The following is a 16117-nucleotide window of genomic DNA, read 5'->3' on the forward strand; positions in this document are numbered from 1 at the left end:
GGGGGCTGCTCACCTCACTGCACCAGTGCAGAGAGAGTTATAAGATAGAATTGACTTACAGGCTGTGGGATGTGCCTGCAGAATGCCATGGCAGCATGGAGAAGCTTGTCTCCGCTGGCCTTGGGAAGAAATGCCACTTGGTGAATGCCCTAAGGAGAGGAGCCTGCTGGAATCTGCCAGACAACTGAACAGCACGAGATCAGCCCATGGAAGGACGTTAAGAAAGTGTTAACGTTGCTGATGTGGCAATGTGTGATAGGTCACCTAGTGAACAAACACATACAAGGAAATAATGGGTCTTGAAGAAGGGTATAAAACCAGCTCCTTTCTTCCAATAAACATCTCAGTATCCCTGCAGGTCTGAGTTGGTGCCTCCTTTGTTTACACACCAGCAGAGCAGGTGTAGCTGTGGGCCGGGCAAAAGCCTGGGCGGGGACTGAGGGGTCTCTGCTTTTCTGGTGTGGCCAGGGTTTCCTGGGTGGGAGAGGGGTGGTTTGGTGTGATGATGCAAGGTGGCAAAGCCCCGCTGACCCCACCAGCTGCCCATGGAAAAACATCTTGTTCTTGCTTCCCAAGGGACCAGGATTAGAGCTGACTCATCACAGCTCTCGCTCCCACGACCATGGGTAAGTGGGGTGGCTCGAGGGGTCTGGGACACAGGACCTGCAGTGGGACAGATGGGGGAGCACAGGGAGCCTGAGGTCCGCCCCTTCTCCCCTCTCCTCCCGGGTGTCTGCTGCCACTGGGCCCCTGCCCTGCCCAGCACAGGGCCCTGGGCTCCAGCCTGGAGGAGCTTTAGAGCCCAACTCCTGCTCATCTGCCATTTTCCTTCTTAGTCTTTGTGTCATGGGCCATTGCATTCCTTCTGGGACTCGCCATGGGACTTCTACTTGTAGGTGAGACTTTGGCATGAGATGAACAGTGCCCGGCTTCACTCCTGTTGGTGCTGCTGAGAAGAAAGGGGCAGCTCTGGCCGCTGCCTGGAATTCTGCCTGCCCCCGCTGCTGCAGCCCTGCACACTGTTCCTCTCCTGCCGCCCATGGGTGTCCCCATCCCTGCACCCCAGCCCTCGCTCCCCGCTCTGGTCCCTGGGTGCTTTTGGGGAGGCCGGTTCTGGTGCTGGTGGCAGGGGGAGGTGTGGGTCACAGAGAGCACCCTGACACTGCTCTGTCATCCCTGCAGCACTGCCAAAGAATAAGACCGTGGATGTGACTGTGAATACCAAGGTAGCAAATTTCCACATAGGTGAGTGGGGAGGTCCGGGGGGCTGGGCTGTGCTGGGTGGGAACATGGCGTTGGTATGCTGGGCTTACTCTGAAACCAAAGTAGCCTTTGAACCCATCACTGGTCTGAATGTGCTCAAACTGTGGGAAAGGGATCAATCTCAATAAGGGGAAAGAGCTGGAGGTGCTGGGGTAGGAGTCAGGGCTGAGGGCATCAGGGGCTGTGATGGCAGGTGACTGCTCTGAACTAAGAACTCCTTAGTCCACTAGTAGTGGCCAGAGGCAGAAAGAGAGAGTAGAAAGAGGTTGGGTGTGCTCAGGGAGTAGAGCTCACTGCAGGCCAGCTCCCTAGCACAGACGGAGGAGTCTTGCTGGAGAGTCATTGCTGGCTGTCCCTGCCCTGTGCTTGTCCATCACCAGGAAGTCTCAATGCTCCTGGGCCATGACACTCCTGTCCTTACAGGGGGGAAAGAAATGCCCTGTCCTCCGAGCAGCAGCTGATGCCTTACTGTCCAGAAGTAGAACTCCTGATTACCACAGCCAGTGAAAAGAAGCAGATTTCCTTCCTTCCAAGAAGACTGATTTGTGTCTTCCAACTGCTGGAACGAGAAAGCCCCCACAGAAATGCAGCTGCCCCTTCAAATGTTTTGGATTGCCTTGAGCTCTAAATCCTGAGAAAGCTTTAATAAAAGTGCATTGATGATGTGGGTGTGTTTGGTGGTGCTTGGTGTGCATCATGGCTCAGGTACCTGCCCCACACCTGGGGATTTGCCGTGCTCCAGGAAGGGATTGCAGCAGGCAGTGTTTCCAGCCTTGCTCCCTGTCCCCCTGCACAGCGAGGGGCTGGCTCCCACTGAAGCCTGGCAGCCCCTGGGACCCCGGCACTGCTCCAGCAAATCCTCAGGGCAGCATGGCACTGCACCGCAGGGCCGGCAGAGCCCCGGGGCTGAAGTGGGTGCATCTCTGCAGCCTCGGGCTTAGGACACCCACTCTGTTTGATTTGGGCTGGGACAGGGGAGCTGGTCCTGCCAGACACGCTGTGCCCCACTGCTCCTGCTGGGCCGGGGACTTGTCTTGGGTCCTGGGAGCTGTGTCTGGGATGCTCAGGGCCGGATCCCTGGGGACCGGCCAGGCAGGAGCTCCTGGGCTGCTGGCAGAGCATCCTGGGGGGAGCATGGCTGTGGTGGCAGCCACAGTGGTGGCTCATGGCAATGGTTGGCGTCTCAGGGGTGGCACTGAGCAGTGACTCTGCTGCCTGTGGCTGCTGTGAGCAGGGCCAGCGATGTGAGGCTGTACTTGGCACCTGGGGGCTCCTTGCAGGGAGCTGTGGCACGTGTGGCCACGGCTCCCGCTGCTGAGTCACTGCAGATGAGGTGGGCACGGGCCTGGTGGTGTGGGAGGTAGGTGCCCCCCTGTGCTGGCCCAGCTGCACCAACCTTCAACCACTGCTCTGACAAAGGGACAGGGACATGCAGTGGGTGTCCTGCGGGGTGCAGGGTGGCAGAGGAATGAGTTGGTGCATCCTGACCCAGTGCAGCAGCAGCAGCAGCAGCAGCAGCAGGGGGACCTCTGCCAAGCCAAGAGCCAGGGCCGAGGAGCATTCCCCCTCTGGAATTGGCTCCAAGCACAGGCACCCGCCTCTGCCTCCGTCCGTGCTGGCCCGTGTGGGCTCACAGGACACGGCCCTTGGCTGTGCCCCCTTCTCCTCGCAGGTGCAGCTCCACAGGTGCCCCCACAGCCCAAAGCACTGAGCCTCAGCTGCGTCCCATCACCCTCAAAGGGCAGCCAAACAACCCCAAAACACCAGCCTGAGAACTCTCCAGCCACTGAGGGGCTCTGGGCCCCAGGCACACATGGGTTGGCCACAGCACTGCCTCGCCCTGCAAGCACGTGGAGAAGGTGCCCCCAGAGCCCCTGCCCAGTCTCGGGTTTCGCCATGGCCGCTGGCTCCTTCCAGGATCTCCCTGGAGCTGGAGGACACGGCCGGCACAGGGACAGCGCCGTGCCCTGCGCCCCCAGCCCTGCGGCGCCCGCCTCTCCCTCCCAACCCTACATACTTCTTCATATGCCCATATGGAGCCGGCAGTGCTATGGAATGTTAAGAAGTATGTATTTTTTGAGCTCTGCTCTCCAGACTGCTGTGGGTGCTCCTTAGAGCCGCGGAGTTCCATCGCTCCCAAACCTGCTGGGGAAAGGGCCCGCGAAGCCACAGGAGCCCTGGCACAGGCCTGAGGAGCCCCCAGCCCGGCGCGTCCTTCCCCTCCACTCCCGCCCGAGGTGTTGGGGGGAAAGGGCTCCCTGCGGGGACACCCCCAGGGTGCGACCCCGAGGACGGGAGTGCCGCAGTCCTGCTCTAGCAGGGGCAGCAACATCAAGAATGAAGGAGAAAACGAAACCGAGCGGCTTCAGCATTTCTCGGAAACCAGCTGACCAGACACGCCCCCTGGCTCCATCTCTCCTGCAGCTCTTTCTCCTCAGAGCGCTACAGACTCATCACAAGAGCTTGGTGGCGTGAGGTGCCGCAGTCCCACGGTGGGTGTTTGGGGACAGCTCCCTTTCCCTGAGGGGGGCACAGGAACGGGGGGCTGCTCATCTCGCTGTGCCGGCGAAGCAGCCACCGAGCCCTGGGACGGGCAGGAGCCGGGGCTGGGGCGATCTCTTCTTGTGAGGGGAGGGCGCCGGGGACTCCTGGGTGGGAGAGGGGTGGCTGGGGGCGACCGTGAAGGGCAACAAAACCCCGCCGACCTCACCTGCTGGCCACGGAAAAAAATCTTGTTCGCCATTCCCAGGGGACCAGGATTAGAGCAGACTCATCACAGCTCTGGCTCCTGCCCAGCCCACCATGGGTAAGTTGCGTGGCTCATGGGTTGGGGGCCGTGGGTCCTGACATGGGACAGATCTTGAGGGCACAGGGGCTCTGGGTTTCGCCCCTTCTCCCCTCTCCTCCTGGGTGCTGCAGGGCTGAAGGAGAGCCCTGCTGGGAGAGCTGCTGCTGCCAGCGTGCCCCTGCCCTGCCTGGCACAGGGAGCAGGGCTCCAGCTGTGAGGGGTTTTATTGCCCACACTGCTGCCCTTCTGCCGCTTTCCTTCTTAGGTACACGTGTATTCACCGTTTCAATCGTCACTCTACTCCTCATTGGATCTACAATCGTAGGTAGGAATTTGGCACTGGGTGAGCAGCACTCGGCTTTGCTGGTGGTGCTGCTGAGGGGAAAGGGGCAGCTCTGGCCGCTGCCTGGAATTCTGCCTGCCCCCGCTGCTGCAGCCCTGCACACTGTTCCTCTCGTGCCGCCCATGGGTGTCCCCATCCCTGCACCCCAGCCCTCGCTCCCCGCTCTGGCCCCTGGGTGCTTTTGGGGAGGCCGGTTCTGGTGCTGGTGGCAGGGGGAGATGTGGGTCACAGAGAACACCCAAAAGCTGTGCTGTGATCTCTGCAGGAGCAGCAGCAGACGATCAGAACATGGACTTCTCTGAGGGTGCACATGGCAATTCTGGTGAGTGGGGAGGGCTGGGGGGCAGGGCTCTGCTGGGTGGGAACCCTGGGCTTACTCTGAAGCCAAAGCAGGCCTTGAACCCATCACTGGTCTGAATGTGCCCAAACTGTGGGAAAGGCATCAATCGTAATGTGGGGGAAGAGCCAGGACCTGCTGGGGTAGGTGTTAGGCCTGAGGGCATCAGGGGCTCTGCAGGCAGGTGACTGCTCTGTGGCAGCAACTCCTGTGTCCACTGGCAGCACTGGCCAGAGGCAGAAAAGGGCTGGGTGTGCTCAGAGCTCACTGCAGGCCGACTCTCTGGCACAGTCTGGGGACACCCTTACTGGGATGCAGCTTTCCAGGTGACCCCACAGCCCAAACCTTTGAGCCTCGGCTCTATCCTGGAGCATCCCATCACCCACAAAGGGCAGCCACGCCCTGAAACACCAGCCTGAGCATCCTGCAGCCACTGAGGGGCTCTGTGTCTGAGGCACACATGGCCTGGCCACGGCTCTAAATAGGAGGAGCTCCGTGCTCAGGGGTGGCTGTGGGCACAGGGACCATAGGGGCAGTGCAGGTGACAGATCGGGCTGACACGTGCTGTGTGTCCGGTGCTATTCTGGGTTGGCGGGTGCAGTGGGTAGGGCAGGACAGGGTGGGTGGGCACTCCGGGGTGTGCCCCTTCTCCCTTTTTCCCCCAGCCTGTGGAGGCAGGGGGAGCCACCCCACCAGTGGCCTCTTCCCAGGGGTCCTCAGGGGCCAAAGGCAGATGAAGGCAGGGGGAGGCTGGAGGAGCTGCTGCTCGCTCTGGGACCCTGCTCTGCCTGGCACAGAGTGCTCAGCACTGCTCAGGGGAGCTCTGCTGTCCGTGCTCATGTCCTTCCTGCCCTCCTGCCGTTTTCTTTCTCAGGGAAGAACAGGAATGTCATTGGAACTGTCATTGGAGCCACAGTGGGAGCAGGTGAGGGTCTGGCACTGCATGAACAGCTCGGGGTCACTGCCTGGTCCCGGTCCCAGCCCCACCTGGTCCTGGGGACTGGGCTGGGCTGGGGGCTGCAAGTACCAGGACTGGGGAGAACTGGGGTGCAGGCGGGAGGAGGAGGGGCAGCTCTGGCCGCTGCCTGGAATTCTGCCTGCCCCCACTGCTGCAGCCCTGCACACTGTTCCTCTCCTGCCGCCCATGGGTGTCCCCATCCCTGCACCCCCAGCCCTCGCTCCCCGCTCTGGCCCCTGGGTGCTTTTGGGGAGGCCGGTTCTGGTGCTGGTGGCAGGGGGAGGTGTGGGTCACAGGGCGCACCCTAAAGCCGCTCTGTGCTCCCTGCAGGATTGGCACTGGTTGGCCTCCCGGTGTGCATCGGCGCGCTGGGGTTCACAGGGGCCGGCATCGCCGCTGGCTCCATCGCTGCCAAGATGATGTCGGCAGCTGCCATCGCCAACGGCGGCGGAGTGGCCGCCGGCAGCGCTGTGGCCGTGCTGCAGTCGATCGGTGAGTGGGGAGGGCAGGGGAGCTGGGCTTCATCTCCATGGCAGGGAACAAGGGCTGGCTCTGGAGGCAAAGCAGCCCTTTAACTCCTCACTGGTCTGAACTGCTCCAAGCTCTCTGGGCTCTCCCTGCCCAGGAGGAATCCTTGGCTGGCTGTGCCCAGTGCTCAGTCCCTCAGCAGGCAGCCTTGATGCTCCTGGGAGTTCACATCTTGATTTGTCTTTGCAGGAGCTGCAGGTCTCTCTCTTGGTGCCAAAGTTGGGCTGACAGCTGCCCTGGGCTCAGCTGGAGCTGCAAGTGGTGACCTGCTGTCCGAGTGAAAGAAACCTCCAAGTGACAAGCCTAAAAAAGGATAAAAATCCAAGAGATGAACCCCCCAAAAAACCCCAGGGTGATATAAATATGGATGATAAATATGAGGAGGAGACAACTCCAGACAAGCAACCAAGAGAAGCCAAGCAGGTGCCTGATCCCAAGACCTTGCCGTGCACAATGTCAGGTGCTGGGAAAGCCCCACAGACCCCTCAGGGCTTTGCCTCCCCTTTTAAAAGCTTTGGATCCTTGTGAGCAGCCATTTCCCTGAAGCCAATAAATGTGCTTTGCTTGCAGCAGAGGTGGTGTTTCTGTGTGGCTGCAGCTCTCGGGTGATGGCATTAGAGGGTGACAGAGCACAGGGGATGTTCAGTCCCCAGGACTGACCTGCTCGCTGATGGTGCCCCCAGTTCCCCTGCACCCAGTCTGGGGCAGGTGAAGAGTTACAGCCCATGCCAGAGGAACAAAACCCAGTGTGAGTGGGAACACCAGGTGGACACCATCAGGTGCTGCTGTGCAGGTGATCAGCTGCAAGTTTAACTGTGGTTTAGAAACTAGTGAGCCCTTCCCATATGAAATCTGTGAGATTCTGCTTTTAAACTGTGTACTTTTGATTCCAACATCATAGAGGAAAGGAGGATGGATGCAGTCTTTTATTAAGGTTAAAGGTTTTTAATCACTTTTCCAGAGTACAGATAAGATTGAAACAAGAACTCTTTTGAGGGTCTCAATAAGTCACTTATGAATAACATACATTGAACTCTATAAATTCTTGTGTTAGAAAATGTCTGTTTAATATAAGTTATGATGCACTGGTGACCTAGTTACATCTTCTGAAGTAACACTTTGCAGTTATATAGCACCTTTCACCATGGGGCTGCAAATTCTGCCTCATAATGCCCAAACGAGGTAGGAAAGTCTGGCCAATTTACAGAGGGTACAGCCAAGGTACAGACTGGAAGGGACAAGACATGAGGTGTCATCGATCCTCAGGAGTGTCAGGGAGTGTGTGCTGGGGCCAGGGGATCAGTCAGTGGCTTAGCTGGGGAGAAAGCTGAGGTGCCATCACCCTCACCCTTCTCTCCAAAGCTGCAGCCTGGCTCCCAGCAGGTCAAAAAGACCTTTGCAAATTGTTCTGGCTGTTTGTGCCATAAATATGCAAAAGAGAGGATGAAAAGCCCAGCACTCAGAGGCCCAAGCCCCTCTGTTGACATATCCAAAGGCTGACTAAGAATGAAGGCAACAAACTGACGTGTGTGGCTTGTGCTGCCCACATCCACTTGGATCTTCCAAGATTAAAACTATGTTATTGGGATTAATTTTAAGATTTGGGGTGTAAAGCTCTGTCTAACTTCACTGTTTGATTGTCATAAATTCCCTTCTCCCACCTGGCAGGTGAAAGTCAGGTATCCCAGGTCTTGTTTCTTTAATAAAAGCTGAATGTCTGCTGAAAATCCATCAGCTTAGGCAATGTGATGATGTCCAATGGACATTTCAGTTCTGTGGCTAGAGGAATCCAAGCTGCCTATGTTCTTTTAAGCCTTTATGACTTTAAAAACCATTCTGCATCTGTGTGACACTCCCTGGAGCAGAGCCTGCACTGGTACCAGTGGCTGAGCACCAAGGACCTCCTCTGTGAGATATTTGGAATATAAAACCATGAGTCTTAGGGACTTAATATTTATATTAGTGTTTTGCCATGTCCCATCAATTACCTGCCTCCCCAAAGCACATTCCCAGCATCTTGCAACAGCTCTTCTGCCACTCGCTCTTCCTGGCATGTCCAAAATTTTTCCCTCTGAAAGCACAACACAACAGAAAACTTCTGGAATGCTCCTTGGGATTGTGGTGGGGAAACTGGAGATAAAAAGGAAAGTTCTTATAGCCCTGCTGCTGGAAGAAGTTGGTGCCAGTGGTCAGACTGAGTGATTTTTTTCCTTAGTTTAAAAAAATCCACCTAAAAAGGAGCTGGAGACAACTTCCTAACAAACACGGTAATATTGTGCAAAACCATTTGACCCCCACATTGTTTCCAAACCAATTGTTTCCTCCTGGGGAAGATGCAAAAGCAGAGGCAGTCCTACCTGCCCAGCTCTGTGGTGCTGGACCAAAGGGATTTCCCTGTAAGGCAAAGGGGGGGATCCCGTGGGGACTCCTCTGTCACGTTACCTGTTGCAGGTGAGAAGCTCTGGCAGCATGAGACGAGACCTGCAGCTCTCAGAGGCACAACACACCCATTTCAGTGCTCCCAAAACTCTTTCTAGCCTTTCTCCTCAGCAATGGTCAGTGATTTTTACATACTTTTGGTGCTCATACACAGGTAAAGAAGAAAAAAAAAAAAACAACAGTTAATGCTTGGGAGCTCAAGGGCTCAAAACTTAGTTCTTACATATCATCTTACAAGGCTGATGATGCTACAGGGGAAGTACTGCCAGGGAGCAGCTCTTTAATGAAGGCAGCAAATCTTTGTTTTGTCACTGGAATGTTTAAAAAGGACAATAGGTCAAGGAAGAATGGGGAGGAACCTGTTGTGCTGAGGGGAGCAAAGTTCCAGCCATGGCAGAGTTATGAGCACAGTAAGCATTGGGTGCACGAGCATTTGTTCTGAGTTCTTTGGTTGTTAAGGCAACAGTGAAACTGCTGCTCAGGGGACTGGGGAGTTACTGAGATTGTTACCAAAAACCAATGACTTTATTGCACCTTCCTCCGAGTCACCTCTGTGAGCCCTGGCACTGAAGCAGCAGCACAGCTGGGGACACCTGACGAGGGACTTTGCTGCTGTTTTAAGTCTCCGAGGAGTTGGAAACTATTTCAGAGAAATCCTGGGATTTTTTTTTTAGCAGTAGTTGGCAGAGTAATTCCCAAGGTAATTTAACTTCCTTTTGCACCTAGTTCTGTGGCTTTCAGTGTGCCCCCAGCTCCCTTCTTTAGTGAACTGAGGCCAGGATGGAGCAGCAGGTTTGCACCGAGCACCTCCCGCACTGGGAGCTGCTGGAACCCTGGTAGCAGGAAGTTTTCCATTTTTCTTTCTCACACCCATCTCTATTGCTTCTCTGTCCACACTGAAACTACAGTTTAAGAAAAGACTGAACGTGGCACTCAGTTGCCATGGTCTGGCTGACAAGCTGGTGTTAGGTCTCAAGGTGGACTCGATGACCTCAAAGGTCTTTTCCAGCCAAATTCAGTTAAATCTAGGATTCAGCAGGACACAGCATGATTTTTTTGTTTAAAAGAATATTTCAATACATCTTGTGTGCTCAGCAGTCAGAAATGTTGATTACAAACAAGTTTGTGTTCAGAATTTTGAGCCTGTGTGTATAATTTGTATATACTTCAATCCTTCAAGGTAATCCTTTTTGTGTTATCAGTGTGGACTCGAGCTGACAAAAAATCCCTCAAGAGGCAAAAACGGCCCAGGCAGACCCTGGGAAAAGCAGACCATTGCCAAAGGGCCTCCAAGCAGGAGTGAAATAGAAACTAAACCTACTTACTGTGTTAATTATTACCACGGAACTGCAATGAAATGTTTGTCATGTCACAGCCACCACACCAAAGGAGCTTACAATGTTGAACAACTCTGCTCTCAGCCAGTGAAAGTTAGTGATTTCACTTGTTGCTGAGACAATCTGAAAAGCAAGTATCTTTCATTCTAAGTGCCTGCAAAAAATGGACCTCAATGAAAGTGTTCCCAGACAAGAAACAGTGAGATATTCAGAGGAAGAAAAGTGTTTCTCATAAGGTACAAGTATCCCATGTTATTCTCTAAGAATATTTGTGTTAACTGCTATTAAGGAACACTCAACTTTGGGATTATTTTTCACACCATCCCCATCCTGCCCTCCCCACAGCCTGTCCTCACTGCTGCCTTGCTCATTCCCAAGGGGGTCAGGGAAGGAGGGAAAACCCCTAGCAGCTGCCCAGGAGACAAAGGAATTCCTGGAGCCTGCCCTGTGCTACGGCCACCAAGGCTCTGGGCACACCTGTGAGCAGCAGACACACCTCAGACATTCTTAATCCCCTACAAACTGATCTTTCCAGCATGATTTTGTTTTCCCTGAACCTTCCCAATCCAATCCACTCTGCCTGCAATTTCACTATTCACTATTCAATGTAACAATGGGGAGGGGCAGGTTGGTGTTCATGGAGCAAGAATTGAGCCTGCAGGAGCATCCCTCTGCTGAGGAGTGGCCAAAACAGCTCCCCTGGGAATGCCAGGCCATGGAGAAAGCAGAACCTTTGCTCAGAAATGACAGACACAAATGAGCTTTGGTCAGACAGAATCAGGGGCAGGTTTTACTTTTCACATAATTTTCTGTATTAAAAAATACATCAGTGAAATCTGTTACAGGCAGGGACAGGACTACCGAGTACACAACGTCAATAGACTACTTTCTGATTTTATTTTTGTTAAATTACTTTTGTAACTGCTAAAAAAATAATAATAAAAAAAACCAACCAACCAACCAAACCAAAACAAAAAACCTGAAATATTATTCAAGGCTGTTGATTTTCATCTCTTGAAATTTTAGTGACAAGCTCAAATATCAGACCCTTGTTACAGAAGATGGATAACTGACCAGAGCTAGATAAAAACAATACAATTCTCCTCTTCAAAAATAGCTTGGGTTTCCAATGAATTTGTGACCACTGGTCATCAGAAACACACACCTAGAGCTTGAGAAAACAGAGATACAGACAGTATCTGATAAAGTCCTGTCCTCTGAACACCACATGGGAGCTTTTCTCTTCCAAAAGACTCAGTAACAGCCAAGCCTTAAAAAAAAATCTCTTTCAATTTCCAACACTATGACTAAATCTCTTTGGGTGGGGCGGGATAAAAACACACATGGTCATTTTCTACCACAGTTCTGTTGTCAGAAGTAATACTGCATCCTTTGTACAACACTGCCCATGTTGCAAAGGTGGAAAGAGAAAGAGTGTGTGTGTATTCCTGTTTGAAATGACAAAGCCCTCTCTAGATTTGCTTTACAAAATAATCAAAACCATAGGAGTAGGGAAAGAGGAGAAAGGAAAGCTGCCTTAAGGGAAATAAACTTTCCGTGCACCACAGTATTTGCTGGGTTATATGGACAGACTGCAGAGCTGCTGGGCTGGGAAAGGAATTCTGCACAGAGCTCAGGACATCCCCTCCTGGACATTCCCCAAAGGTCACTCGGAAGTTTGACCTACAGCACCTCTTCCAACACAGCTAGAGCTGGCGCGAGCCCGGAGCGGGAGCTGGAGTCCGGCCTCGTGTGACCAGTTAACAGCAGCCAGAGTTGTCCATTGGGATGGCCAGTGGCTCCTGCCTTCCTAACATTTGATCCCAGTTTCCAAAAGAAAAATTATAAAAGTGTAGGTGTAGGTGTATTTATAACAGAAGGTGTCTGCTTGTCTAAACCTCACCCCTTTCTCTCGTATCCTCTGGAAGAGCTCAAGGATCTCCACGTGTTCCTTGGCAGCAAGGGCTGCCAGCCAGCAGGCTGGGAAGTCACCTGAGCCACAATCTAGCTCTCCATGCCCACCAGTGTGAGGGTAGGTTTTACACAACCATTTTCCTTAAAAATATCTCACAACTTTTAAAAATCCTAAACAGATAAAGGATTTATGCACCAATCCAATGGGTGAGTTCCACTTGGATTTGTTCTGAGCATTGATCGGTGCCGCAGGACATTGGGATTTGCAGCTTACACAGCTTGCTTCCTTCCAGTTCCAGTTTGTACATCCACTGTGGTACAAAATCTGCCTGTAGGTGACATTATCTTGGCTTTTTTGATACACATTTTCCAAAGGCTGGACGTATTCACATTTTGGTGCTTCTGATGTGTATTCAAAGGAAAATACCCCACTGCAGTTAGTCTGATAACTCAATATCAGAGTCCTCTGATTTGACTTTGGCAAGTTCTTCGTGTACCTCCCTCACCATAAGAATCCTTGTTAACATGATGTCCAAGGTTCCTGGGTCTATTGGCAATGTGGAATACCATATGGGGCTGTTGGGAACACAGGAGCGCTCGGGCTGCAGGTAGAACACATCACTCCTCTGCTTCACGCTTTCAGAACTGCCAACACAAAGGAAACAAGGTTTAGGAACATCGGGCTGCATTTACAATCTTACCAAAAGTTTAAGAGAGAGTCAGCAAAGAAATCAAAGTTACATTGGCATGGCAACACTGTCTCTCCCTTCCTAGCAGGGAACAGTTAAGTTGTTTCCAGGTCACACAGCATTAGTTGCTTATAAAGAAACAAAGAAAATCAAAGTAACTTCTTCACAGCAGAGGTTCTTTAGTGTCATCCAATTAATGGTAGAAGGATAAATGCATTTCACATGCAATCTCTGGTGAAACTGGTTCTGGGATTCCAGAATTGCTGCACAATGTGGACAAGTGGAAATGGCCTCCAGGCTTAGACTGGATATTAATGAACATTTCTTCACTGAAAGGGTTGTCCAGCCCTGGCACTGCTGCCCAGGGCAGTGGTGGAGTCGCTGTCCCTGGAGGGATTTAACAGCCATGTGGATGTGGCACTTGGGGACACGAGTTGTAGTGCCCTTGGCAGTGCTGGGGGAACAGCTGAATTTGATGGGCTTAGAGGACTTTTTGAACCGAAATGATTCTAAGGTGCTGTTTAAGAGTGAATAAAACTAAATCCCAGCTTGCCTGGCCATGCTGCAATGTTAAGCCCATCTGCTTGAAAGCCTGAATGACTCCAAGGCAGCTTTCAGGCTCTGGTAGGATTCTAAGTCTCTAGAGCCAAGATCCCTCCTGCCTGGTTTTGGGATAATCACACCAAAACAGCAAAGGGACTTTGTCCTGCTGCCTGCACCACTGCAGAGGCTCAGCTACGAAATATGATGGGGAGCATGAAAATGCTTTCCCAGCCCAAGAATAACTAAGAGCTTCTAATAATGTGCCAGTGAAGACAAGGAAGATAAGAAGAGGGAGAGAAAGAGTCTGGACAGCTGCATGCCTGTCTCTGCCTCAGTAATGGGATATTGGAAGTAAGCTCAGTAGGTACATTTCTGAGGGTGATTTATCTGAGTTTCAGCTGACACTAATGAGATGCTGTTTCATTTTACATGTGTTTTTCCTTTGAAGAGAGAAGAATATCATCTTCCACCTGCTCAAGGATCTAACTGAAGTTTATACAAAAACAAGAGAGAAAAAATATTTATATCTCTGTCCTTGCTGTAGTCTCCTTACTAACTCCTAAACACAAGTTAATCTCACATCTCAGCAGGCAAAATTTATCAGGAGTTTTACCTAATTCACTCTTCTCTACGCTCTTTCACAAGGAACATGATGTTCCTCGGGTATTAGTTATAATCTCCTCACAACAAGGATGGTGTATGGGAATTAAGGGAGATCAGAATGCCATGGGCACTGTAGTAATGTCTCACATTTATATCGAAGAATTTATTTATTTAAAGAATACATCTCTCTTTGTAACTCTGTTCTTGACTTAACACCAGTAACAAAAAAAAAAAAAAAGCTGTTTGGAGGTCTGACAGCAGTGCTGCTGTTGGAATTCCTGTTCTGCTCCCACTGAGGGATTGGGAACTGGGGAGAGGAACCACAGCACAGGCACAGAAGGTCTGAGTGGGCTCCTTGCCCAAATGCCTATTCTAGTCTACACACAGACCAAAACTCAAGTTCTGTCACTTACCATTTTGATAAGTAAAATTCATAAAGTCGGACTGGACACCGGAGGGGATTATCTGTGTTTTCAGCCATTTCCACTGCTGCTGGAACCTCCTCATCTTCACTGCGTTTCCTTTTGCCTACTGATAATTTATCTGGATACACAAAAATGGCATCACAGAAGTTCAGTGAAAAGCAGCACCTTCAGAAACAAGGCCTGGTGTCTCAGCCCAGCACCCAGTGGTGACTGCATCACCCAAACCCACTCCTTGAACTGGTTCTGTCATGTGTCACCATCCAAACATGGTCACCTGGTGTGATCTGCACATCCTACAAGCCAGGTCCACAGCCCATTCCTCATCTAGAAAACCCACAAGAACTAGCAGGTAAACATGGAGGATATAATTCTACTTATTAAAGATGAATTCATGTAATGCACTGGAACTACGAACTGAAGAAGCCAAAAGGATCAAAGACTTCCCTTTCCCAAGTGCCAAAATTAACTGAAAACAAAAATCTGTGTGTCTTTGCCTCTAAGTGCAAGCCCCACACTGTTGTTCTCCACTGAGGCTGCCTGGTCTGTTCTCCACACAGACCCAGGCCAAATATGGGAATTAAAAAGGCACAATAAAGGTCTGGCCCTGCAAAACCCAAGATTATGAAGTGCTGAGAAAAGGACTTTAGGAAAGGCCTTTAACTCTTGCAGTATTATTAGAGCTTTATGCAAGCTGAGGATGTTATGAAAGACTGTTAAACAAATTTGCAGCCAAATCTGTGACACCTTTTTAAGTTTTTCCTGGGTGCCTTGGCTCATTCAGTATTTCTCTTTAGAGCAGTGAAAAATACTGCTAATGTATTCAGGATAGCAGCATATGCTTAGCTCTGCTTACTGCATAACACATTTCTCCCCAGTCTTTTTTAAAAGAGAAGCAGACAATACAGAACCACAGAACTCTCTGATTCTGTAATTCAGACCACACAAATGTGACTGCCCAAACACTAATGATCAGAGAGCACTCACCTGATTCTACCTCTTGTTTTTGAAAGGGTGGGAAAAAACGTAAATATGTCATCTTGGTATTATACTTCAGAGTTCGGGTGCGCCTCATAACATGGGCAAAGGACAGTTTCAGGTGCTCACTGACATTCTTTAGTTGGAAGTATTTGGTGTTGAAGAACAGAAGGGTGTTCAACAAAACGATGGGGGAATATGCACCCAGCTGCTTACATTCCCACAAGTGCTCCTCTTCAATTCTTGAGAACATGTAACCTACGAAGGATGGGCAAAGAAAAAAGAAAATTGTTATTTATGCATAAAAATCCTTTTTCAGCTAACCTCTATTTATGAACCACATAGCAAATCAAATTCACCTATCATCAACTGTAATCCAATAAAACCAGACTAGTGCATGGGCAAACATAAGAGGGAGCATGGAGAACCAAGCTGTGCAACAGCATGATCTTCCAGTACCTGAAGAGAAGGATAACAAGGAACTGCAGACACCAGCAGATTCTCACTAAGCTCTAATTTCACTGTATTAAACCACAGTCAGCCAACTGCAACAATGTGTAATTCCTACAACATGAAGTATGAGTTTAAAATGTCTCATTTTAGGTATAAATAGCCCATTGTGATTATCCTAAGTCAGGAAATGGAGATGTGGGGGCTTAGAAGAAATTTGTTGTAAAAAAATATCACTGTGTGCAGCAAACTATAGGTAATTGGATTATTTCTTTAGCAAATAAAAAGTTTTTTATTTATTTTATTTTTCTAATTGAAAAAGCAGTTGTGGAGTTGCCAACATAATTCAAATTTCACTGATACTCTAAAGATGTTGTGTGCTCATAGAGCTGGTGTCCAGCTCTATAAACCACATAATCAGGCTTGAAAACCAATTAAAAGTATCTGCAGAATTTGGGAAGTCTTAAATTTGAGTTGAGACAAGATTCCAATGATTTGCTAATGTGATCCCCAAAGTCACCAGGA

At 50.8% G+C, this 16117-nt stretch overlaps 2 protein-coding genes and 1 long non-coding RNA gene across 3 annotated transcripts in view; 2 read left to right on the forward strand and 1 right to left on the reverse strand.

The window, feature by feature from the left end:
- The first annotated feature begins 3670 nt into the window (after positions 1–3670).
- On the forward strand, positions 3671–4714 carry LOC137462349 (uncharacterized). The gene is made up of 4 exons (XR_010993673.1): positions 3671–3755; positions 4013–4069; positions 4317–4376; positions 4660–4714. It is a non-coding gene; the product is annotated as an uncharacterized lncRNA (long non-coding RNA).
- Positions 4715–4845: 131 nt separating this feature from the next.
- On the forward strand, positions 4846–6791 carry LOC137462228 (interferon alpha-inducible protein 27-like protein 2A). Its single transcript, XM_068172380.1, has 4 exons — positions 4846–4874; positions 5397–5656; positions 6020–6181; positions 6407–6791. The coding sequence occupies exons 1-4, from the start codon at positions 4846–4848 to the stop codon at positions 6496–6498; spliced, it is 543 nt and encodes a 180-aa protein (XP_068028481.1). The 3' UTR covers positions 6499–6791.
- A 2545-nt stretch (positions 6792–9336) lies between these two features.
- Positions 9337–16117, reverse strand: part of LOC137462348 (zinc finger MYM-type protein 4-like) — a 39867-nt gene continuing 33086 nt past the window's right edge. Inside the window, exons 27-29 of the mRNA XM_068172587.1 lie at positions 15152–15400; positions 14156–14285; positions 9337–12552 (exon numbers count right to left, since the gene is read on the reverse strand). Of these exons, the coding sequence (XP_068028688.1) occupies positions 12345–12552; positions 14156–14285; positions 15152–15400 (587 nt within the window). The 3' untranslated portion in view covers positions 9337–12344. The remainder of the gene's footprint in view (positions 12553–14155; positions 14286–15151; positions 15401–16117) is intronic.

The sequence above is a fragment of the Anomalospiza imberbis genome, chromosome 25, assembly GCF_031753505.1.
Source record: "Anomalospiza imberbis isolate Cuckoo-Finch-1a 21T00152 chromosome 25, ASM3175350v1, whole genome shotgun sequence".
Taxonomy (NCBI): Eukaryota; Metazoa; Chordata; class Aves; order Passeriformes; family Viduidae; genus Anomalospiza; species Anomalospiza imberbis.

Bases quoted from the DNA above. Each gene is read 5' to 3' on its own strand.
- LOC137462228 (XM_068172380.1), top strand. From the start codon at position 4,846: ATGTGGGGGAAGAGCCAGGACCTGCTGGG. The intron at 4,875-5,396 runs GTAGGTGTTAGG...TTTTTCCCCCAG, and splicing joins AAGAGCCAGGACCTGCTGGG to CCTGTGGAGGCAGGGGGAGC. The intron at 5,657-6,019 runs GTGAGGGTCTGG...TGCTCCCTGCAG, and splicing joins TGGAGCCACAGTGGGAGCAG to GATTGGCACTGGTTGGCCTC.